The sequence below is a fragment of the Panthera leo genome, chromosome C2, assembly GCF_018350215.1.
Source record: "Panthera leo isolate Ple1 chromosome C2, P.leo_Ple1_pat1.1, whole genome shotgun sequence".
In the NCBI taxonomy this organism is placed as follows: domain Eukaryota; kingdom Metazoa; phylum Chordata; class Mammalia; order Carnivora; family Felidae; genus Panthera; species Panthera leo.
Genome location: NC_056687.1, coordinates 46,232,112 through 46,257,796, shown reverse-complemented (window position 1 = coordinate 46,257,796; position 25,685 = coordinate 46,232,112). Strand labels below are relative to the sequence as shown.

At 37.2% G+C, this 25,685-nt stretch overlaps 1 protein-coding gene and 1 long non-coding RNA gene across 5 annotated transcripts; both read right to left on the bottom strand.

Moving 5' to 3' along the window:
• Positions 1 to 4,758: 4,758 nt before the first annotated feature.
• LOC122229989 lies at positions 4,759 to 6,424 on the bottom strand. 2 transcript variants are annotated; one of them, XR_006207233.1, is made up of 3 exons: positions 6,335 to 6,424; positions 5,474 to 5,654; positions 4,759 to 4,839 (listed from the first exon to the last, which is right to left on the bottom strand). It is a non-coding gene; the product is annotated as an uncharacterized LOC122229989 (long non-coding RNA). The 2 variants fall into 2 exon arrangements; XR_006207232.1 differs by lacking the exon at positions 4,759 to 4,839 and having other exon boundaries at positions 5,311 to 5,654.
• Positions 6,425 to 8,492: 2,068 nt separating this feature from the next.
• GPR15 (G protein-coupled receptor 15) lies at positions 8,493 to 25,371 on the bottom strand. 3 transcript variants are annotated; one of them, XR_006207231.1, is made up of 4 exons: positions 24,211 to 25,371; positions 13,705 to 13,819; positions 9,304 to 9,408; positions 8,493 to 9,057 (listed from the first exon to the last, which is right to left on the bottom strand). XR_006207231.1 is itself a non-coding variant. In XM_042955624.1 (3 exons), exons 1-3 carry the CDS (start codon positions 25,063 to 25,065, stop codon positions 9,386 to 9,388), a joined length of 993 nt encoding a protein of 330 aa, XP_042811558.1. In that variant the 5' UTR covers positions 25,066 to 25,371; the 3' UTR covers positions 8,493 to 9,385. The 3 variants fall into 3 exon arrangements, 2 of the variants coding, with proteins under 2 accessions (XP_042811558.1, XP_042811559.1); XM_042955624.1 differs by having other exon boundaries at positions 8,493 to 9,408; XM_042955625.1 differs by lacking the exons at positions 8,493 to 9,057; positions 9,304 to 9,408; positions 13,705 to 13,819 and adding an exon at positions 24,000 to 24,145 and having other exon boundaries at positions 24,211 to 25,368.
• Positions 25,372 to 25,685: the final 314 nt, after the last annotated feature.

Genomic DNA, 25,685 nt, shown 5'->3' with positions numbered 1-25,685 from the left:
GTTCCTGGGTGTATATCCTCTAGACACAAAGGAAACCAATAGCATTTTAAAATGATTTAGTCACTAATCATTGTATTCCTTGAGCATTCTTTCTTGTTGGCAAGCATTCAGTGTATTATCATCGGATTGCGTGGTATCAGACTGGTATCTTTAGACCCAGGACTTTGGGCAGCAGGACAGCGAATAAAGTTGGTGGAAAAGGAAACTTTTGATATGAGAGAAACTGATTTAGCCCTTTATACAGGATAGAAAAGTCAACTATTTGACCAAAGCATCCATCTTTCAAAAAAATAGAATTTTAATCAGATGAACAGATAGGACTTCAGTTGGAATGTTTATTTTTGTCTATTTATACATATTCTTTATAATCCCTCAGATCAAAGGGTTTGGATTAAGTAGGATTATTCTTATATGTTTGAGTAAATCAATATCTATAATAGAAATGCTGCAAGATTATAGGAAAGGCCAAATTGGGCCAGATCTATGATCTAGCCACGCTAATCCCACCTGTTTCAGACTGATCCAGGGGTAGTATGTGAAGTTACCTGGTAGTTGTCCTTCTGGCAACTTCGAAAGTTTAGGAAGGAATATGCAGTACCAAATGTTTGGTTTGGTAATGATTAACATTTGTTGAGCAAATGAATGGACCATAAAATAAATCCTCATGTAATTATCTACATTTCCTTGAAGCTAATCTTGGTTTATATTTATTACCTATTTATTGTATATAACAAGCTTTTTAAGTGTCTTGCATTACCTTAAAAATTACCTGTCTTCAGCATCAGGAAAGCTTCCTCATCCCCCCACTCCAACGTTGGTATTTCAGGATTTCATCTGATGGATCTTAAAGCATAAGACAGAGAAGGAATGCTATATCCCCCTAAGCTGATGTTCTCCTTGCTTTAATTAAACTCTGGTTTTATTCTGAAGTGGAAGAATTTTGGCTTGGGTTGTAAATGACAAACCGGTAAGAAAACAAATTGTTTACTGGAGTCTTTATAGCATGGCTCACCTGAAGAATAAATGTTAATTAGTTAGGATTACTCCTTACCCCCAGAGATGTTACAAGATTAACAGAAGATAAGAAAGAGAAGCATAATTTATGAGCCATGTCAACAGAAGGTTAATTGTAGGGGAGTAAGCAATTATTATGTAGTAATGACTCATTGCAATAGGCTGTAACAAGGCTTTTGTAGTAGGTACTAATACCATTTTGAAAAGCCTGAAGGGACTAAAAGAGGAAGGATGCAGAAGCTAATTCCTTTGGTTAACAGAGAATTTGTTGACAGAGTCACTATCATATTTCAGTTTCCAGGAACTAGAAACGGTTGATTAGTCACATCTCTTGTGAGTATGGGAGTGAAAAGTGGAAACCCTTTGCCATATATTTGCTACCCCAGGTTAGACACTGCAGAGAATTTGGCTTATGCTCTGGGAGGGGGGTTGAAATGCAATTAAAATAGATCCAACACACAGGAAGATTCTCGGACAGAACTAGCTCTATGCTAAGACTGTACAAGTGGGATCCCAATGGCCTTCTGAAACAAATGCTGGATATTTAAGAGAAGGCTCAAGGGTCACTTCCCCCTGTTATCAATCATTGGTTAATTGTATTCAGATTGAGTGTATCCAAAGGAAAAAAAAACAGTCGCTCTTTTACTTAATTATGAAGAATAACAAGTAGCAAACTTTTAGAACTTTTTTTTTTTTTGACGAGTTTTTAATCTCAGGTAGAAGAGCTTATTCTGGGAGTAAGGAATCATTTCAGATTCGCCTACTTATATCTATCCCATACCAAAAATTCTGCATTGCTTTGGCACAAAAATTTTCTACCTCTGGCTTTTTCCTCAGTAAGGATACATTTTTACCAGATTGGGGACATTAAGAGAATTATTTCAGGAAGTACTTCAACTGGCAAGGATTGAAATGTTTTCAACATGCCTATATTGGCTTCCAACGTATTTATTCCCTTGGCTCCCTCTCTTCACTGTTGCTTCAGGCTGGCAGCCTCCGGGCTGAACCACTCTTCCTTCCGGGTTCACAATTCCTCCCCGACCGCTTCCTTTGGAACACAGATACAAGCTCTGTTGTCACCAATCTGGGCTACCTGCGCTATCCTTGTTATCGTCCTTATTAAACCCCCTTGAATTATTGTAATTTTGGCAAGCCATCTCTCGCTTCCTGGGAGCCTGATACATCACCTGATCTCATGCAAGACTATAAGAGGTATCTTCAGTGTGAAGTAAGAGTTTTGTTTCATCTGGAGAGTGAGAGAGAAAGACAGAGATGGAAAGAGTCTATGTTCCACTCATTGTAGCAGGGCTTTGCCCTCAAATCTGGGGGAATGTGAAGTGCGGAAAGTGAGCCAGAAAGAGGGAGAGATACGAAGGTCTCTGCTTGCCCGGTGGGACCCACTCCCTGGGAATGGCTTGGTCTCTTGCACTTGGCAAGTCTTAGCTATTTCCCTGCAGGATCATTTCATGTTGTAACACTTCCCTTAGGAATCTACCACAAAATCCTTCTACTCTCTTTTGGTAATGTCTCCATCTTTTTAGTGACGCTGCTTCTTTTTTTCTTTTAAAAATTAATCTAAAGCGTGAGATCGCTAATCACGAATAATGATAACAAACACGATAATAATGAAAACATTTGAAATATTGCCAGGATTACCAAGACGTGGTAATTGCAGCATCCATACCTTCCTCTTTTTTTTTTTTTTTTAAGTTTATTTATTTTGAGAGAGACAGAGAGAGAGATAGCATGAGTGGGGAGGGGCAGAGAGAGTGGGGAGAGAGAATCCCAAGCAGGCTCTGCACTGTCAATGTGGAGAAGCCTGATTTGGGGCTCTAGCTCATGAACCGTGAGATCATGACCCAAGCTGAAATCAAGAGTTGAACGCTGAACGGACTGAGTCACCTGGGCACCCCATACCCTACTCTTTTGTGAATAAGGAATCAAAATCATAGGATTTTCAAGGTGCAAGGGTCATAGGAAGCCATGCAGTACAATTTCCTCCCTTCATGCATAGGAAACTGAGGTCTCTGAAACCAGATGGTGAAGTCCTCATGCAAAAGCTCCATAGCTACTGTTTGTTGCGAGTGTCAGATCCCATGACATTTACAGCCTTATTTTCTTTGGTCTAATCTTTCTGTCCAGAGACCTTGGACTTGACATGTGCCCCTACTCTGATTACAGGCCTGAGGAGTAAAGTCCTCTGTAGGATGTTTTGCAAGAAGAATGAAGAGAAGAGAACAATAGAGGAAAAGGGAAAATGTTTTTAACTCCTGTGAGAATTTTCTGAGGTGTGCTTTGAGGAATGTGCTTTACCAGGAATCTTACAACAATGCAGCCACCAAAAATTTCTGCCATTTTTTTTTTTTTTTTTTATAGGGAAGACATTTTCAGCAGATAGCCAGGGGTCAGTCAGGTCATGCTGAGGCAGGTAGCCCGTAAAAGTAGCTCACTTCTTCCCTCTGCTTTGCTTTAGCCTTGCCCAGTGAGTGAGGGCACCAGGGTGGCTCAGAGGCTGGCCAGTTCAGGGCCGAGCCAGCTCAACCTTCTACCTGTTAGTTACTGGGAATGGAGTCATGCTGGTAAAGGCTGCAGCTTTGCTATCATTCCTTGGATCCCAGGATTTATACATTATAATTAAAATTTAGAGGCACCCCTCATCTTATTGTGTGCCACTTTATTGCACGTCACAGATACTGCTTTTTTTTTTTTTCTTTTTTACAAACCTTCAGTTTGTGACAACTCTGTGATGGACAAGTCTATCAGCGCCATTTTTTTTTTATTTTAAAATTTTTAATGTTTATTTTTGGAGAGACAGAGCACAAGCAAGGGAGGGGCAGAGAGAGAGGGAGACACAGAATCCGAAGCAGGCTCCAGGCTCTGAGCTGTCAGCACAGAGCCCAATGCAGGGCTTAAACTCAAGAATCTTGAGATCATGACCTGAGCTGAAGTCAGATGCTTAACCGACTGAGCCTCCCAGGCGCCCCTCAGTGCCATTTTTTGCAAACAGCATTTGTTCACTTCATGTCTCTGTGTTACATCTTGGTTGTACTGTCAATATTTCAAATTTTTTCATTATTATTGTATTTGTTATGGTTTGTGATTAGCGATTATGACTTGTTGAAAGCTTAGATGATGGTTCGCTTTTTTTTTTAGCAATGAAGTATTTTCTAATTTATAGTATTATATTATTTTTTAGACATAGTGCTTTGTGTACTTAATAAACTATAGTATAGTGTAAATGTAACTTTTATATGCACTGGGAAACCAAAAATATACTTGGCTGTATTGCAATACATGCTTTATTTCAGTGGTCTGGAACCAAACCTGTAGTATGTCTGAGGCATGCCTGTATTCGTATGTAACATGGCTGGTTTCTAACACTAATGTTTTCTTTTTAAATGTGGCAACCTCAGAAGAATATACCTGTGACCCCTGCAGTAAAAGAGATACTCTCTTAACCATTTGAAATAAAAGTTGAGGGATGCCAGCGTGGCTCAGTTGGTTAAGCATCTGACTTCGGCTCAGGTCAAGATCTCGTGGTTGTTGGGTTCATGCCCCGACTCAGGCTATGTGCTGACAGCTCGGAGCCTGGAGCCTGCTTCAGATTCTGTGGCTCTCTCTCTCTCTGCCCCACCAACCCACCCCCCCCCCCAGATCATTCTCTCTCTCTCTCAAAAATAAATAAACTTAAAAAAAGTTGAGAGTACTAAAATGGCATTCTTGCCAGTTTAATTTTATCTCCCCTGTATCTTCATGATGTGGTGTGGGCTTCTTCTATGTGGAATTTCTACCAACTTCAGAGGGGAGGTCCTGAGCTTTGATGAGCTGTTGACAGCAGGCAGGAAAAAGTATAGGACAGCCATGTTTAGTCATTAGCATGTTGGGAGAGACATACTTTCATGCAGTGTATTAGTTTCTTGGGGTTGCTGTAACTGTACTACAAACTGGGTGGCTTAGGACCATAGAGATGTGTCCTTTCACAGTGCTGGGGGCCAGAATTCTGAAAGCTGAGTGTCAGCTGGGCCATGCTCCCCCTAAAGTCTCTAGGGAAGGATCTGCTCTATTCTCTGTCCCAGTTTCTGGTAGCTTCCATCATTCCTTGGCTTGTAGATAACATCTTTTCCCTGTGTCTCTTCCCATCATGTTCCCCCTGTGTATGTCTGTGTCCAGATTTCCCCCTTGTGTAAGAACATCAGTCCTATTGGAACAGAGCCCACCCTAAAGACCTCATTTTAACTTGATTACCCCTGGGAAGACCCTGTCTTCAAATAGGGTCACATCCCAAGGTGCTAATGGTTAGGACTTGAACACATCATTTTTATTGAGGGTCAGGTAGGCACAGTTCATAATAATAACAATACAGTCTGTCAAAACTGTGAATGAAATTGCTCAAAGGTTCTCCACTACTCAGAACCAAATGTTCTGACTGGGACTTTTCACTGGCATATCCAGAGCTCACCTTTGCTTGTTGTGCTGTTTACTGTAAGCTAAGATACAGCCATGTGTCTAAAATGAGTGGTCTTGAGGTGTGGGCTGGCTGGGCTTGGTGGTTTTGGTGTTTTCTCTCTGCCCTTTCCGAGTTTCATATGCAAGGGAGGCACCGCTCAGTCAGGGGACGGTGGCCTCAGGCAGAACTGCGACTGGTGAAAAATCACAGGACCCGAATGATGGTACATGTTTAGAAATTTGGTTATACAGTACACAACTTTGTGTATTGCAATCATATTCTCACCTGAAGTTGCTAAGGATGTTCTTTTCCTTTCAGATTAAGCCCTTTCTCTTCTCTAAAAATTACCCAGTGATAACAATAAACGTAATTCCTACTTATATAATCTTCTAACTCTGTGAAAATGATGCTCGACATTTCAAAAAAGTTTTGTATTTCTAAACACAAGAGGATACAAACTTTGTAGTATTATTTGAAGGATTCTCCGGGGCACTTTGATTCACTTAGCCATATTCAAATGTATGGAAACATTTGCTTTACATAGCTGTAAAATTAGAAACCTGGGGATTTGCACAATGACACAGTGTCCCAATGCATTTAAAACTCTGCCATTTTATAACGATCACCTAAGCAGCCCCAGGACTGCTGCTTTTACTGCTACCGATGTGGTTGCTACAAATAGCAGCTGAGGTTTATTGAGCACATGTTCTGTGCCAGGCACTGTTCCAGGGGCTTTGCCATGTTTTGACTAATTTCCCTTCCACAGCAACTCAGTAAAGTAGATATCATTCTCTATAATTAAATAAAGAAACTGGGGCACAGGGCCTAAAGGTAAGTAAGTGGAAGAGCTGGAATTCAAATATGGACTCAGACCTCTTAATCTTGCTCTTGATCACCAAAATATATACGTTCTAGGGCAATCCATTCCCAAGTCTGTGCCACAAAACAGCAATTTTATTCAAATCTCCTGAAAAAAAAAAAGAAAGAAAGAAAAAGAAAAAAAGTTTATGTAATTAAAAACATTTGGGAACCACTGCAAATTCCCACCCCTTCTTGTAGACTCATAATGTATGCTATATTAAAAGTTGTGAGAATTCTCCCAGAAAAGAAACCTATATAACAGAATGTAAAATTGAAATTTCAACTAGGCATCAAGATAAAGTAAATGCTGAATTCTCAAGCGAGTTGCTAAGTCACCCTGCACAGACTCTACAAGCAAAATATCTGGGAACCTATTCCACAATTTTTGGATCCTTTCAGAGGAGGAGGTTTTTGTGAGATTTTCTGAGGAAAGACTAGCAGCTGTGCGATGGGGCCCCCACCTTTTCCCCTGGGGAAAGTTGCTGCCTCTATCACCAAGCCCAGTGGCTTCAGTGTGACTACTTGAGGAGATATGTGCTCCCGTATTTCAGGGACACTGCAGACTGAGGTCGATGCCCTCCTCGAAACGTAGATGCAAAAGTTGGCTCATTAGCGCTTTGGTGGCCAATCTAGGAGCTTGCTGCTGCATGGGGGCAAAGATGTCTCATTGCTTCCCATGAGACAATGCAGAGGGTTGTAACTGCTGTGGGGCCCCACAGCTGGCAGATTAAGGGCTACATGGGGTGGGCATCCTGAGGGAATGAGGAATATCCTTCAGATCTTGAGAGTTGATGCTAGAGATGTCCCCTAGGACCAAAGAACTTCCCAAGTTGGCACAGAAGAATCATCTTCACCATTTGCCCTGTTCAAGGAATGTGAAGGCACTCAGGAAAGTAGGGACTATAAAAAAGGAACCTCTTTTCCCTGTGCTTACCTAGGGTTGCCAGATAAAATACAAGATTCTCAGTTAATTTTGAATTTCAGATGAACGATGAACAATTTTTTTAAAATTTTTTTTAATGTTTATTTATTTTTGAGACAGAGAGAGACAGAGCATGAACGGGGGAGAGTCAGAGAGAGAGGAAGACACAGAATCCGAAGCAGGCTCCAGGCTCTGAGCTGTCAGCACAGAGCCCGATGCGGGGCTTGAACTCACGGACCATGAGATCGTGACCTGAGCCGAAGTCGGACGCTTAACCGACTGAGCCACCCAGGTGCCCCAACAATTTTTTATTATAAGTATATCCTCTGCAATATTTGGGACATACTTATATTAAAAATTATTCATTATTCATCTGAGATTTAAATTAAGTAGGGATCCTGTATTTTTATCTACAAAATCTGGAAAACTTACCCCCACCCCACCTTTACCCTGGCAGCTGGTGAGTAGGTGAATGGTGAAGGGAAGGAAAGAACAGAAGTTGTTCTGTTTTCTGAATTAATGCTTTTTAAAGAGATTTAAAGGTCTTCCCAAAGAAAAGTAGAAAAGTCAACAAACCTGTCAAGGTCCTCCGGCGTGGGCAGGGAATCAATCTGCTCACCTACCTCCCCTCTAGTAATCATCAATTCATTCTCTACAGTTAAGACTCTGTTTCTTGGTTTGTCTCGTTCTCTCCCTCTCTTTTTTTTCTTTGCTTGTTTGTTTTGTTTCTTAAATTCCACATATAAGTAAGATCATATGGTATTTGTCTTTCTCCAACTGACTTATTTTACTCAGCATGATACTCTCTAGCTCCATACATGTCATCACAAATGGCAAGATTTCATTGTTTCTATGATTGAGTAATATATATATATATATATATATATATATATGTATATACATATATAATATATATCACAACTTCTTTATCCCTTCATTTGTTGATGAACACTTGGGCTGCTTCCATAGTTTGCTATTGCAAATAATGCTGCTATAAACATAGGGGTGCATGTATCCCTTTGAATTAATGTTTTTGTATTCTTTGGGGAAATACAAGTAGTGTACTTGCTGGATCATAGAGTAGTTCTATTTTTTTTTTTTTTTTTTTTTTTTTTGAGAAACCTCCATACAGTTTTCCACAGTGGTTGCCCCGATTTGCATTTCCATCAACGGTGTGAGAGGGTTCCTTTTTCTCCACATCCTTGCCAACACTTGTTTCTTGTATTTTTTATTTTAGCCATTCTTCAGAACACATTTTGAGAAATTCTGCTTTGTTTCATAACTTTGTGGTATAATTAACTAAAGGGCTATACTGGAGACCTTTGGCTAAACTTTGCTGGTGGACCAGTGTATTAATATATGAGGTCCCATAAACTTTCAGGTAAAAGAAAACCCAACTCAGATGAACTTAAACAACAAAAGAAGTACTTAGGCTCAGGTGACTGGGAAGTCCAAATTCAGGAGGACTTCAGCATTGGTTGATCTAGTAGTTCAGCCATGCCAGGAAGGACTCAGTTTATTTTGATTTGCTTTGTGCTGCTTAGTTTTTCTGTTGTATCTCTTTAGTGTCAACAATGTTAATTTCATTCCAAGACTGGGTCTCTTGCTCCTAATAAGGTTGTTGCAAATTTCAACAGGGCCTGGGAGGGGAGAGAGCAGTGTTGTCCCAGCATTCCAAGTAGCCTGGTTGGCCGGTCACATGCTCGCCCTGTGATACCTGTGGCCAGAGGATGGAAGGTACCAAGGACCTGAAGTTTATCGAGTCTTTTCCATGGAGCTCAGAGTGGGTTCAACCTTTACCAAAACACATGAGCTGTGTGAGGAAGAAGAGATAGATGATTGCCTGGGGGTGGAAGGGGAGTGTGAGAATGCATGCTAGGTCAACCAACAAATGTCCAGTACAGCTGGGAATTTAAGTTGCTGTCATTGGCTGCATGCAGGGACAATACTCAAAACTGTTAACAGCCTGCACCCTCTTGGGCACCAGCCAGTCTGAAAAGACACCCTCGCCAGGGGGGGTGCCTGGCTCCCAAAGGCCTCTTGCTTATAAAGGGTTAACCTTTTAGTTGCTTAATGTTGAAGGGTCCAGGAGCTTTTGAGGAAGATGTCAGAAGGTTTTGATAGGTAGGCACTCAGAGGACTCAGGGCAGTAGCACTTTATTAGCTGAAATAAAAATATATCGTTATCTTAATTTAATGATGTTTATAATTATGTCCATGTGTACTAGCTCAATGACTTTAAAAAAATACCAAAAAAAAAGTTTTGTTTCTGAATAAGATTCTTCACTTAATTTCCTTATTTGAAAAATGAGTGAGTCACATTAGATGATTTTACAACTCCTTTGACAGCAATGTTTGTGTTATATTCTGTAAAAATATATATAAATAAGCCTTTAATTTTATCTATCATGCACATTGTGACATGTCTGCATTAAATAGAATATTGTAAACAGTTATGCATTTTAAAATGCAGAGAACCAAATTGTCATCTAAAACTTGGCACATTGAATTTAACTGAATTTAAGTCTGAATTTAACTAGATCTTTATGTTGAAATTTTCAGATGTGCTATTTCTAAAGACCCTGAGAGGGTTCTTGTTTCTCATTTTCTGTGTTTTTTGGTAAAACAAGGGGGGAAACTACCATCTAACATGTTAAAAACCATTAATGTTGCTTTGGCCTCAACAGAAGGCAGAGAGGTACAAAAACAGAAATGGCTAAAGAAAAATCAGAGTTGAGATGGAAGCTGTGCATTCACCTAAAGATGGTTCATTAGGGTCACCCAAGGGGAGGGATCAAGAGGGAGGAGCCGCCCAGGCCATTCCCTCTCCCATGGGTCAGTGCCGTCAAGGGCAGAGCTGATGTGCAGTTTGAGAACGTGAGTTTTTCTCCAGGGCTTCGCCTGCCTGCTCTAACCGTCCTGAGAAGCCTTCCCAACCTCTTAGGTCCTCAACTGGCTAGTCATCTCAGATACAAAAAACCACAAGGAAGGAATATTTTCCTAAAATAAATGGAAAATCAGCAACAATGATGATCCTTTTTCCCATTTCATATCCTCTTCCTCATCCCTTCTACGTCCCCCCTCCCCCAATCCCTTGCCCCCAAACAGAGTTAATTATTCCAGAGGGCAGTGTTGTTTATAGTCACCAGAACTGCAGGCAAGAGAGAAGAGTATTGTATATATTTCCTGTTTTTTTCTGCATAGAGACATGCCTAAAATATTTGTGATATTTTGAATTTTTAGACTGAGGATCATTTAAAATATTTGCAGACCTATCTTTGTAGATTTTTTTTCCCCCTGTACTTTAAGACATCAAAAATATCAAAGCTGAGAAAGGTTTTGACTTTCAAAGAGAGAACTTTTTGACAACAGCCAATATTTTATTTCATCTTCAGAGCAAAAAGCTATCCTGGTTTGGTGGAGCCTTAGGTCGCTCCCTCCTTCTTTATACATAATTTCTGATAGATTTATAGGTATACACACATCTGCGTTAATTAAACCAGATGAAAATCATACAGAGACTGCTAAGAAAATACATAGTCACAGGGATTAGGACTGATCATCTTATCCCTTTAAAGGTATTTTCTGTTATGGCAATAGCTAGAACTAAATAATAAATGTATTATAATGCTTTGAATAAAATAGCTTTCAAACATAATTTATAAAATTTGCTGCCCAGAGGCCACAGTAAATTTATTAACCATGAGTGAGGACCGTGTTTTTGGGGGTCTGCATGTTTGGATATGTATACAGTCTGCCTAATATTTAATGGTATATATATATATATATATATATATATATACACACACACACACACGTATATGTATATATATATACTGCAAAAACATCTTCATAAATCTTAAGTCTCCACAATTAAATTATTTTAAATTAAAATTTGTTTTTACAATATATATGTATTTGTATCTGTGCATACAGGATTAATAAAGAATTTAAAGACAAAACAAACATTACTCTCATGACCTTCATAAGTTTGCTCATTTATTTAATGCTCAATAACCCCAAGGAACATAGTGTTACCTTCATTTCACAGGTGAGAAAATTGAGGCAGAGAATGTCAATAACGTGTGCAGTTCACACAGACTTCACCAGTGGTTTGTTGTTGTGGTTTCCAAAACAAAGTTTGCTAATTCTAAAGCCTTTATGTTTTCCATCACCTCGCACCATGTTTTTTTACTCCATTATTTGAAGGCATTCCTCATTTTAGTTTTCTAGGGATGTGGGTGAAAGGTTGGAAATAGTAGAAAGGTGCAAATAGATAAAATCTAATAATGGCTACAATAGTAACCATCACTATAGTGGTGAGAATTATTACCTAAGGTGTCATCGACACCTTAAATGTTTTTTTTAGTAAATGTTTATTTGTTTTTTGGGGGGGAGAGAGAGAGAGAGAGAGAACAAGTGGGGGCGGGGGGCAGAGAGCGGGGGACACAGAATCCAAAGCGGGCTCCAGGTTCTGAGCTGTCAGGACAGAACCCAAGGCAGGGCTTGAACTCATGGACTGTGAAATCATAGACTGTGAGATCATGACTTGAGCTGAAATCAGACGCTTAACCGACTGAGCCATCCAGGCACCCCCATCAAGGGCTTTTCTTAAGACAGCTAATCAAGATACTTCTCAGAGGCACATTTTTAGAATTCTCGGCTAAATATATGACTTCAGCAGTATGAAAATGCACAAAACACTTGTTACTCCAAAGCATAGCATGCTCCATCTTTGACATGTCTGAGAGAAAGCATTTTCCAAAGGGTTCTTTAACTCTAGAAAATTTATATTGTCAGAAAAAAATTTTTTTTCTCTTTATGTGTTCAAGTTTGCAGAGAAACAGACCTCAAGACAGGAGTAGGAAAGATTTATTGAGAGAAGAAGCTAGAGAAGCTGGGGAGAAAGTTTCAGACTGAAAGGAAGATCTGACCACTGTGGAAAAAGAGAGAAAAGGAAGGAGGACTGGATAAGTTTTTTTTCACAGGTTGGTTTATGGATTAAATTAAGTGTGATAACATATGTGAACCATTTAACAGTTCCTTGGTACTAAATGAATACTCCATAAACATGGGTCTCATTCTTAAGCTCCATTTTTAAAAATCATTGCAATGAGAACCATAGATACCTGTTACAATTCATCCGCCCTGTGCATTTTTCTTGGTAACAGAACTGTACTGTTACAATGGAAAATTGATGTCAGGCTGGTGGTTCGGCTTCCTTGAGAACTTAGCAAACAATGTTTACACAGCCTCAATGCTAGAAAAGTTTGTAGATAAATCCACATGACAGAGAAAGACGTTAAAAACCAACATTCTTCCTCATATGATTGCTCAAATTAAAAAATCCTTCCTTTTATTTTAGAAATCTTTCATTTGGAGGTATTTTCAAGAAATATGTTATTTGCAAATACTTTTCAATAGAGCATTTGGAATAAATGGTATAACTCACAGTCAACTATTATCCAACCAATTCTAATTTGCACTTGATTGAAAAGTTGAAATATTTTAAAATAAGATAAAGAACTGCATCTATACACACAACCTGGCCTGACCTTTGACTTAACGGACAAGCCAATTTAGTAAAAGTAAATTAGAAGCTTTGAACCAAATAATGACTTGCTGCATTTGATATGAGAACAAATATGATTTGGTTGAATTTTAATTTATTGAGGCTTTGTCTAAAGTTAAATCATCTGAAAGTTATGGATATTAAACTTAAAACTGAGCATGACATTTAAAAAAATCCTATTCTGACTTTAGAGGAAGAGGTAAAATAGTGCTGAAATATTAATATATGCTTTATGCCACATATGACATTTCTTTCAGCATCCCTTATTTTAAACTTTAAGAAATACATATTCATTATAAAAAATGGATAACATTCATAAAAATATTTAAAATTAAAAATGAATCTGTCCTTGGTTCTACTACCTACAACAACTATTGTTAACATTTTAATATCCTTCCTAAATAAAGCAAGCTGAGGTAATTACGCTCAAAAAATATATATTTAGAAAATAAATAGCAGGTTTAATGTTGGAACACTATGCTTTCTTATTCTTAAAAACTATGTTTCCTTTTCTTCTTGATTGTGGTCATTCAGTTATTGACCTTATTATCATTTTACTTCAGAACATTCTTAACTGCCCCTCTGAAAAATGCTGCATGGAAATATTATTTCTTAATTAAAGTAAATGTAAATCAAGTTTCAAATGTTTGGGGCAGTTTATAATGTTACTAATTTGAGAAACCACTATGTTTTTTTTTAAACTCCTTTTGGAAATCCTTATTAAAATTAGGAAGTCATTTATACAAATATGCTTTCTGAAAAGTGTAAACAAGTTTCCTGGAATGCAGGAATAGTGTGTATTCAAATTGCTCTCTCTGCACATAGATCAGTGAGTGCAGCTTCTTGGCCTAACAAACAGCACCGAATAGGAAAGACGGTGATACTTACAGTGTCTCATACCAGTTTGGGTGGCAGAGCCCGTAGGCACACAGTCTATAGTGGGAACTTTGGCACTGGATTTATCTTTTCTTCTTGCCATAGGAATATTACAAGAAATCTGTGACTAGAACAAAATGGAAAAATAAAGAAAATGAAACTATAATTCTTCCCTCGTATGTATGTGCTCTGTAAAAAAAAAAAAAATGTTTTCCTGTGAGGGTAACTGTCATAGATGTTACTGTCCTTTAATATGGTATCGAGTGTGAGAGGGAGTAGAAGGAGACAGCTGTCCATTTCTTAGATGCAACATACATTTGATTGCCTATATAAGATGTTTAGTGACCACTGAACAGGATGGAAAATGTCATTTCTAATAAAACGCGATGAAGAGGGAAACATGCTACAAGAAAATATGATTCGTTCAAGATTGTATTTTCAATAAAATGGACTTCCTCTTCCCTTGAGCAATATCTTCACTATTTAGCCACGAATAGGCAGACATTTTGGTGATTTGAGGTATTTGCATTAGAAAAAAATAAGAAACATGTTTGAATTTGAAAAGGAATTGGAGACAGAAAAAAATAAACCAAACCAAGCTTGTGATGTTAACAGAATCTATTGAAAAATCTGGGACTCAGAGGAAAAAAATATGAAGTGGAAAAAGCATGAGTTTTGGAATCACATAGGTAAGCCTAGATTTCATTGAAATCAAGCTTGCATTTTCGGTACACTTCACTAAGAATTGTGTGAAGTCTGATTTCTTTGAATCCTATTTCCTTTATCTATAAAATGGAGTTCTCAGCAGTGACTTAACAAGCTCTTAATATGTACCAGATACTGTGCCAAATTCCTTACATTCTCACTTTAATTTCTTAGAACCGCCGTGATCTAAGGCAAGTATAACTGTCCCCATTTTGTAGAGAGAAATAGACTCAGGAATACTGAGAAACTTGCTCACCTTTCACAGACAATAAATAGCAAATTTGGATCTGTGTTCTTTAGCCACAATGCTATACCATGCTCCCTGCAGTAATAGCTATATTACAATGAATATCACAAGCTAATGATTTAAATGTTTTATGTCACGGTATTTGAATTAGCTCTGCTTTTTCCAGGTAGTGCCAGAAATAGACTGTTAGTTGCTATTGCATTTTCCTTAGTTTTTATGGAGATTATCTTCCAATTATGTGACCTATAATGCTGCTTTCATGTCCTCTCAAAAGTACAGAGTCACATCTGTCACATCTGGAATATAGGCTTGGAGTTTGTGAAAAGGTTGACAATATCCTTGCAATCACAAGAGGAATGTTCAACTATCACATGATTATAACTGCGAATCACTAATTTTTATTACAAATCATATCAGATTTGCACTAAGAATTAAAGTCTTCCATTTAAATAGGACATAAATGTCACAGAGAGAAAGAAATAACTAGGAATCAAGTGAAAGTTACTATACCACTCATTTTGCTAATCATAATACCACTAGAATGACCTACAAAATTCAAGGAGAATGGAAGGATTCATGTTCCTAAATGAAGTGTAACTGGTATAGTCTTCTAGCCCCTCATAATTACAACATATTAGAAATAAAGTAAAAACTAAAAATGGGAATATTTAACATTTGTAAAAATCCTTAAATTTAATTTAAGCCAGAGATGGCATGTTTCTAGGATGTTCTGTTTAGTTCAACAATCATGAATGACTGATTTGGAATAGGATATAGACATACAAAAATGAAGACATGGCTGTCCCCCTCCCCCTGGGGGAGCTCTCTCCCAAGCTCCCAAGCCGGGGGAAAGACCACCAATGATTCCATAGGCAGGTTGCAGGAGCTGCTGTGCTGAGGGAAGGCACTGGGAAATGGGGAATGAATGCTAAAACATTCAATCTCTCATCACCATTTAAAAATTGTAAACGTGTATGGGGTGCCTGGGTGGTTTAGTTGGTTAAGCATCCAACTTCAGCTCAGGTCATGATCTAGCTGTTCATGAGTTTGAACCCCATGTTGGGCTCTGTGCTGACAGCTCAGAGCCTGGAGCCTGCTTTGGGTTCTGTGTCTCCCTCTCTCTCTGCTCCTCCTCTGCTTCTGCTCTCTCTCTCTTAAAAATAAACAAACATTAAAAAAAACTATAGATGTCTGATAGTTCTGAAATTGTTGCTCTTAAGGAAACAAGCACACTTACAGGTAACAGAAAGGCCTTCCGAAAGAGAATCAGCAGATATTCGGGAAGGTTTCAAGGCCAATGTAGGGGTTATACTCACTCAGAAATCAGAAGAACCAGAGGACTTGTGATTGCAGAATTGATATTTTACAACAAATTTACTTTTAGCTACTATTTTTACCTGTGTACTTCATTTTTAAAAAATGGAACTAGCTTGGGGCGCCTGGGTGGCTCAGTCGGTTGAGCGTCCGACTTCGGCTCAGGTCATGATCTCACGGTCCGTGAGTTCGAGCCCCGCGTCGGGCTCTGTGCTGACAGCTCAGAGCCTGGAGCCTACTTCTGATTCTGTGTCTCCCTCTCTCTCTGACCCTCCCCCATTCATGCTCTGTCTCTCTCTGTCTCAAAAATAAATAAACGTTAAAAAAAAAATTAAAAAAAAAATGGAACTAGCTTTACTTTTTTTTTTCCTTAATGCAATATTAATGCATATTCTTTTTGGAAAATACAAGTTATAACAAAAATAAAAATCACAAAAATAAAAATCAAATAAAATATTAAAAATCACCTACATAGTGAGGAACAAAGTTAACATTTTGCTGTATAGGGTTCTGGTAGTCCTGTATTCTAATATAAATGAAATAGTCATAAACATGCAATTATTCTGTAGAATATTTGTAGAATAGAATATTCTACAAATAGAATAGAATATTTGTAGAATATTCTGTAGAAAATTGTACTATTTTGTAGCCTGCTTTTCTTTTGACTTAATTTTATTTAATTTATTATGAAGATTTTTTTCATGTCAGTACATGGTACAGTACTCATAAAGGCTATGTAGTCCTACATTGTAAGGATGTGTAGGAACCTTAATTTATGCAGTCAATTCTCTATCAGTAACATTTAGATTATTTTCACTTTTCTACTTTTGCAAACAATGTTGCAATAAAAATGCATGTACATATATGTTTGCACATGGCCATAGTTATATACAAATTACATTAAAATCCTAGAAGTGGAATTGCTTTTTGTAAATGTTTCTAAATTTTCTCTAGCTTAATCAACTTGCACTCAGTAGACTGTCCAAGAATTTTTACCCACACCCCACCCCTCCAATCCTGGTCAACCTCAGTATTTAATGTCTAAATCTTTGCCAATATAATAGGTAAAATTTGTATTTTGTTATTTTAATTTGGCCATCTTTGATTATTAGGCTAAATATTTTCATAAATTTATTGGTAGTATCTTTTCTATATTTGAATTATAGAGTTGAAATTACTGTTATTTATAATCCTAAAACGCTGCATAAGTTATGCACTTCTGCATTTACTTTTTAATTAGAAATAGAGTGGCCATTTCCATCTACCTTTAACTGGTCTGAATCTGTTTTTGTTCTTTTCTTTTTCTTTTTTTTTTTTTTTTTTTTTTTTTTTTGCTTTAAACATAAAACCACAGGCCAAGTTTCATTTCTCATTTACCACTTCTCCACCTGAGTTGTCAGTTTTGCTTTTGGTCTAAAGTGAGGGTAAGCGAGAGGGCATCTCAATAAATCACTGTCTTTGGGCAAGATTTGTATAGAGTTATCTTCTTTGCATATCTTATTTTAGTTCGTCATTTGAAAATAAATTTAAACTTAATACTGCTCAATGTGCGTTCTCCTGTTTAAAATCATCATTTACACTTGAGACTCTTTTAAAAACAACAAAAGAATTTTTATTTGGGGATGCCAGTGTGAACACTTCTTTAAGGAAATGTGACAACATTTAGGAAACAATCGTGTCAAAATAGCACTTACCTGAAATGACTTGGATATGGACTATTTATGGGCCTTTCCCTAAACATTAGAAAAGATCAAAGAAAGTGATTTGACTTATGGAGCGCCTGCATGGCTCAGTTGTTTAAGCGTACAACTTCGACTCAGGTCATGATCTCACAGTTCGTGAGTTGGAGCCCCGCGTCCAGCTCTGTGCTGACAGCTCAGAGCCTGGAGCCTGCTTTGGATTCTGTGTCTCCCTCTCTGTCTGCCCCTCTACTGCTCACACTCTGTCTCTCAAAAAATAAATAAATGTTAAAAAATTTAAAAGAAAAAAAAGCGATTTGACTTATAATCATTATCATTATCTAACAAGCTCTTCTTGAGCATTAGTACTTCATTCTTTTGTTCAAAAAACCAGTAACAATGGGGATTACAAATTCCATGAAGAAACAAGTTCTACTTCTTTACATCCTACAAGAGTCTAATAGTGCTATATATATATATATATATATATACACACACATACATGTGTATATATATATATATATATATATGTATGTATGTATATAGTAAATTATCGTGGAAACAGGCTACTTGTTCAACCTTTTAATAGGGAATGTGATCCACTTATATTTTTATTGTAATTGTTGATATATTTACATATTTATATATGCCATTTTACTATGTTTGCTTTATTTTTATTTTCTTTCTTGCACTCTTTCAAGTACTTTAGACTATTAGCAACAAGATTCAACAGGTACTCATCAGCTGCATTTGTACATAGCATGTTTGTGTATTTGTGTGTGTGTGTGTGTGTGTGTGTGTGTGTCTGGGTGTATGTATGAGAAAGTGAGAGAAATTTTGTAAGTGACTGTTATTTGCCTATTTTCAAATCCGTCACTTACGCTAACAAATTTTGGGCTATCATAGTGCATTGTGTACAATAGACACTTTGTATTAACAGTTTGATTTTTTAGTTATTGACTATTTTCAAGGAACTCCACAAGTCTGTGGCATAAAAGGCATCAATTTAAGCCACTGTCCCCTGATGTGATGAACAAATAACCCATCGGGAAAGGCCCAACACCCAGGATTGACCTTTCAATTCTGCTTCATTTTCTACACCTCATACAGTAGATCTGCACAGGCTACACTGTATTAAGCTTACATGAAGTAATCGTATGTTCTTCTAGAATTTGCAGGTTTAGAGATTTGTGACAGTTTTGCAATACAAAGTTCTTAAATACTTTCTATACTCTATAAATAAAAAGAGCAAATTTGTTTGTTGAAGACTCTGCCCGAGAAAATTTTTTACAAATTAAAAATAGTCTTTTTGTCGCACGTATTTTTTGATGCATAATATTTTATTTCATCTAAAAACATCACAAGAATATTTATATCTCCTGCTTGTATGTAATTAAGAGCAAATGGAAGAGTACATTTATAAAGTACAGGTCATAAAGAATTCTAGCAGGGAGAACCATTTATATTTCATTTTGAACTAATTGTAATATGGAAATGAAATCTTTCTAATTAGAAATGATAGGAGATAGCAAATAAAAATGTTTTTTGCCATCAGTGTTGATATCACGAAGTACTTGTAGATGAAGCCTAACTCTTTGTAGTATGGCAATGATAGGAAACTAGCTAATTATTAAATCTTCTTAATTAGCAAATAAGAAAGTCACTGAGTGATGTCAGATAGATGATGATAACCTGTACTAGATCTGTAGAACATTATAAAAGTATTATGAACATTGTATCATAAATTCTTTAAACGGGCCACTTGCCTAAGTTAACAACAATTCAACTTAATCACATGTGGTCAACTTTAAAAAGGCCCACCGTAATTTAAAAGATTTTTTTTAACGCTTATTTATTTTTGAGAGAGCGGGAGAGAGAGAGAGAGCGGGAGAGAGCCAGAAAGAGAGGGAGACACTACATCTGAAGCAGGCTCCAGGCTCTGAGCTGTCAGCACAGAGCCCGATGCAGGGCTCAAACTCAAGAACTGTGAGATCATGACCTGAGCCTCAGTCAGATGCTTAACTGACTGAGCCACCCAGGCCCCCCTAAAAAAGACAACTGTAATTTTAAAGTACCTTTGGGTCTTAGAAATTTGTTACTTATATAGTTAAACCGAGAACTTTTTACTTTAATAATGTCTGTCAACTAACAGAATAGTTCCCCCGACTTTTAGATTAGTGAATGGGAATTTCATGTAAGTTTACATTTTACTGTGACTTAAGTTGCCATAACAACCTTCGCTTCATTAACAGTTTGGCACATTGAATATTTAAAGTAGTTGTTTTTTTTTTTTTAATGTTTCAGGATGCAGTCTTAGGATGCAATTCCCATTTAGGAAATGTAACTCTATAAAGGAAATGACAAAGATAACCAGAAGTGCCAAGAGTAAGTCGCAGGTCACTGTTACTGTTGATTTTCCCTGTCCACTTATATGTAAAGTCTAGTCATGATTGTTTACTCATAGACTTGGTAAAAACAGAGAATGTTGACTCAAAGAAAAGAACTTAAAATAAAACCCGGCATTTGCAACAGACAAACCATCCCATACCAATCTCTGTGGAAGGCAAAATCCAATAATCATTTACAAATATTCTGATGGTTGGAATAATCCTCCCGCTTTTTCTCCAGATGATACTTCTTTCTCTCATGGTGCTGGAGGCCATCATCTTGCTAGCTGGCTACACCAGTGGCTCTGCTACAGTAAATTCATAATTCTTCTAATATTGCTTGTCTTTTGTGAATGAGCTCTGCAGGAAAACTGAGACCTCCTGTTCACTGTGGCACACACACCTAATGAGTCATTTCTCACTTTTGAGATTGCCAGGGGGGATAGAGAATGATTGGAGGAGCCAAGATGAATCATAGGAGAAGAGTTCTTTCACTCAGCTCACCATCATACTGTGCATTTCTGCATCTATTTAAAAATTAACTCGTGACCCCTAGTAATATTCCACCCTCAGTCACGCACATTGGTTTCCTTTAAGACCATTATTCTCACTAGCGTTACTCTCACTCAGAGGTGATTCTGGCTTGTTAGAGGGGACAAATGGTGGGCCTTCCAGAACTATCAGGTTAGTGTTACTCTTTTGGTATGGCCTGAATGGAGTAAATGTGTGTTTGTGATACGTGAACCTTGAGTACGTGGATTTTAAAATTAATTACAAGTTATTCAACGACATCTTATACAGACTTTCTTGGAGAACTTTTCTGTGGTGAGTTCAAGAAAAATTGTTTGAGAAATGTTTGGGGGATGACTATCCTTTTATATTTGTCCTTAAAGACCTGGCAGTGGCTTTGGATCACTTTAAAAAATGACAACAAATGAGGTTAATCTGTAGTGATTTCCACATATACTTATTCTTGCTAAGTTTTATTTTGTTTTTCTAACTTTAGATGTAACTGGCCAGATGTGGTTGTTAGGATATCAGATTAATTTTCTAGAAATTCATGGAAATGTGTGTTGATTTGTTTTACTAATGACATGAAATGACCACAAAGCAGCTCTCAGAATAGTTTGAGATAACAAAAATCTTGATAAGCTATGTTTCTACATGTATCTATATGTATATAAGTATATAAATGAATTTGTCTTAAAATGTGGAAATATCCTTGTTTAAAAATCTGCAAAATGAGACCTACTGATACAATTTATAATAAGCCTTTTAATGCTATTATAATGTAAATTACATTTCATACCAGAGGACTCCATATATGACATCGTAAAATACCAACTTAATCAAGTTTTGAACTTTTTACTATCAGAGTTATTCTATCTATAAATTTATATCTGCTTTTCCTTCCATCATTGGAACATTATGAGTATAATATATGCAATATGCTAAGATTTTTGTAAGGCATATTCTTAATATTTGTTAAATGAGAGTGATTGTCACTTGATACTGTAGTTTGGAAATTTTCTTTCTTTATTTATTTACTCTTATTTTTAAAATTTTTTAGCATTTTTATTTATTTTTGAGAGACAGAGAGAGACAGAGCACAAGCAGGGGAGGGGCAGAGAGAGAGGGAGACACAGAATCTGAAGCGGGTTCCAGGCTCCGAGCTGTCAGCACAGAGCCCGATGTGGGGCTTGAACTCACAGACTGTGAGATCATGACCTGAGCGTAAGTCAGATGCTCAACCGACTGAGCCACACAGGCGCCCCCGTAGTTTGGAAATTTTAAAGTAACACTCAGTAATTAATAATAGGAGCCAATAGCTTTATATAATAACTTTTACCCAATATTTAAAAACACTTTTGTATTTATTAGACTTATAATATTCTTGACAATTCTATAGACATAGATATTACCAACTACTTTACGTATGAAAGATTACAATGATTTACTCAATGTCCCAACATTAAGAATGAAGCTGAATCTAATAACCCATTTTTTCTCATTTCCTAACAAATACTTTACCTGATTTATTGAGCTATATTTTAAAAGTAGCATTTCTCAAAGACATTTATTTCCCTGATTAGTAATAGTGCTTTTGCTGATTTGTTTTTATAATGTGAATGGCTTCTACCTTTTATATTTTGTTTTTATTTAACTTTAGGAGATCTATTTAACTGTTTTAAATTCAGTTTAAAGTTTTCCAAGAAACCTTATTTCTTATCATTTACAGTCCTTTTTTCTATATCTATAATGAAGTATTAAAAGCTTTTATAATATCAATATTAATAGTAACTGTGCTGATAGAAATTAATACAACATAGAAGAATACTTAAATAAGAAAATTATATTTTTATTTAATAAAGGTTAAGAGAAATTAATAAATTAACCAATTTATAAAGCATAACACTGTATTTTCAACTTCTAAATAGATTATGGTATGCCAAATATTTGAGATTTCTTTTAATGTGAAAGATACATGGGATGAGCTTGAATTACCTAGTCTCTGAAAAGATTCTAAGCTTTCTCTGATTTTCAAACCTAATATTTAGAAGTAAAATAGTAATTCATTTGTGTCAACACTGAGGGTCAACACATAACCCACTTTCTCTTGAATCAAAAGATATTTACAATAGTATGTTTTCTGTAGCAAAAGCCTTTTGTGGTTGCTGCTAATTACATGTTTTTCACTTCAAAGTCTTTAAAAGGAATATACGTGCAAGTAGACTTAATACATTTTTATTGGGTGAAAGAATTCAGCAAAGTCTCTGGGTTTGGAAAAATGTATATAAAATATCAGTAATATCTTCATTTTGTATTTTTCACTTCAGCTAAATACAGAGCATACTGTCTTCCTATATTACTGAATCAAGTCTTGAAATTATATACACCAAGCAAATGATGCTATAGAAAATGTGTAGCACTAACATTTTAATTAAAATGTAAAATGATAATACACATGGTGATGTAGCTAAGCATTTGAGGACCTCCAATTATATTAGTAGTTACATTTCATTTGATAACTCAATAACTAGTAATTAAAAACATGTAATTAAAACAAAGTCATATCCTAATGTATGAAGTCAATGAAAACAAAAGAGCATAGTAAAACCCTCTTGAAAAGTAGTTACTATGCCATTATAATGAGATAAATTTTTACCAATATATCTTATAAGGAAAATAAAGGTCAAACTTTGCCCTGTGCTCTCTTGTTAAAATACTCTAGAAGACCAGGTGATAAAGGAAGTCTTAAATCATAAACACAATACAGAATGATTTTATCCCCATGAATTTTTTGACAGTCCAAAGTTATTGTGAATGGCTTAGGGTGAAAGATAACATTGGAAGGCAGTAAAGAATCGCCATACAAAGTTTTAAAGATTAAGGCCAGACTCTCGCTTTGTTACTCAGTAATAATTAACTAAAGGGCACACATATTTTTTGCTACCTGTATTGTTAACACATTTCTCACCAGATGAAAGTGGGCAGAATCCTTTAGATGTAGTCCAATTGAAGCCCATTATGAAGGGCGGTGTGGGTCAAGGTACCATTGTTCTTGAGAGAGGAAAAGGCCTGAATGTACATAAACAATCATGAAGAAAGGAATTGATCCAAGCCGGCCTTTATGTCAGAGTTCAAGGTCTACAGGAGTCGTATTTTGCCGGGTAAACTAGATTGACCAGAGTTAAAGAAGGCCATTCAGCTAAAAAAAAAAAAAAAAACCCAAAAAACAAAAAAAGGAAAACAAAACAAAACAAAAAAGACAGCATATGGTTTAATTATAGCCATGAACACAGGGACTTTTCACTCATCTCTTTAAAAATAAACTCTTCCTTGTATTCGTGAAGCGATGCGAATATGAATACCAACAGCAATACTTTTTTCCTTCTTTATCGCTGACACAAATTAAGTCTCCAATCTACTAACAGAGCTTGAAATGTCACAGTGACTTTTAGAGTGACACAGACCTCTTCCTCCTTCTGGCCGAATCTTCCACATGAATGAAGTTGGAGAGAGCCTTGGGGAGGTGACTATCTGATGTCTCAGTGCTGCTCCCAAAGTCATAGTTCTTCAGGCAAGGGAACAAGCAGTGCAAGATAGCCCGGCGGATGTAACTGTCAAAGATATAGTAAATGAAAGGGTTGACACAGCTGTTGGCAAATGCCAAAGGCCCACTCACCTCCATGCCTAGCTGGATAAAAGATGAGGAAAAGTAGACTTCCTGCTGCAACCCAGAGACAATGGCCAGGAGCTTGAAAGTATTGAAGGGCAGCCAGGAGAAGACAAAGGCTGCCACGACAATAAAGATGATCTTTATGGATTTCCTCAGCTTTTTGTTATGTTTTCCCGACTGTTGGTAATGGGCATACAGCTTCCTTGTGATGCAACAATAGCATGTCACAATGCTCACCAAAGGGACAAAGAAGGTAAAAATTAAGGCCACCAGGGCCCAAGTCAGTTTGATTGGAGTAGCGCTCCTCTCTGCACAGTATGGCTTATCATCAATCAGGGTGAGCTCCCTGGAGAGAAGAGTAGGCAAACCCAAAAGGCAGGAGATAAACCAGACACTGGCACAGACTCCATATGCACAGTCTCTCCTCCTGAATTTCCTGGATACGGCTGGGCGCATGATGGCCAGGTAGCGGTCAACACTCATGCAGGTGAGCAAGAAGACATTGCAGTGCATGTTGACTGAGATCATGTAGGAGCTGCCTTTGCACAGGAAAGAGCCTGTCCTCCACAGTCCTAAAGATGCTTCTTTATCCACCCAGAGAGGCAACGTGACAAGGAAAATGAAGTCAGACACAGCCAGGTTGATGATGAAGATGTCGATCAGTCTTCGGCTGCCCCGTTTGAAATGCAATGCACTCATGAGGACTAGGTTCCCCAACACTCCCGTCAGGAACACAACTGCGTAGAAGATGGGAAGGAAGACAGATGTGTAAGCAACACGGGAGTGGTTCTCCTCAATATCAGGATTTTGGCTTGTAGCATAGAAATAATCCAAAAAGACAGCAGTTGCTTCTGGGTCCATCACTAAGGTCAGCTGCCAGATCCGATTAAGTTTCCTTACCTAGGAAGTTTTTGTATAAAGGTTTAAAATCTCAGGGCAGCTTCTTTTATATAGTGGCTACCTCTTCCCCACAACCCCCACCACCCCACCCCTTAAAAGATCTTGGGACAAGCATAAAAACAGAGATTAAAAAACGCAGTTTCTACCAATCCTGAGAAAGAACACCACCCTGGTTGGTGTTTGGTGGTTGTGGTTGTGGTTTTCTTTATTTGCATTTGCCCTGGAGATGGGGGTGCTTTTTTGACTTCTGTCTTCAAGATATTCAGTTTGTTTATTTAAATCCAGAAATTAGAAAACAAATGAACTTTTTTTCCTTACCTACTTTAAAGACATCCTTTGCTTTTCTGACACTGAAAATCCTTTTGATCTGGTTTTCTGTTTCACAGACAAGGTACTATTTTCTTTTAAAATTTTAAGGTGGTGATGACAAAGATAGTCCTTTTATTCACATCCCCGGTAAAAGTGAGGAAAGTAGTCTTTCACTGCAGAAAGAGTGAATTGAAAATTTCCCAAATCATACCACTCTACTTCTACAGCAAACATAATGATTCTAATTAGGGTATGAGATTCTTTCCCCTTAC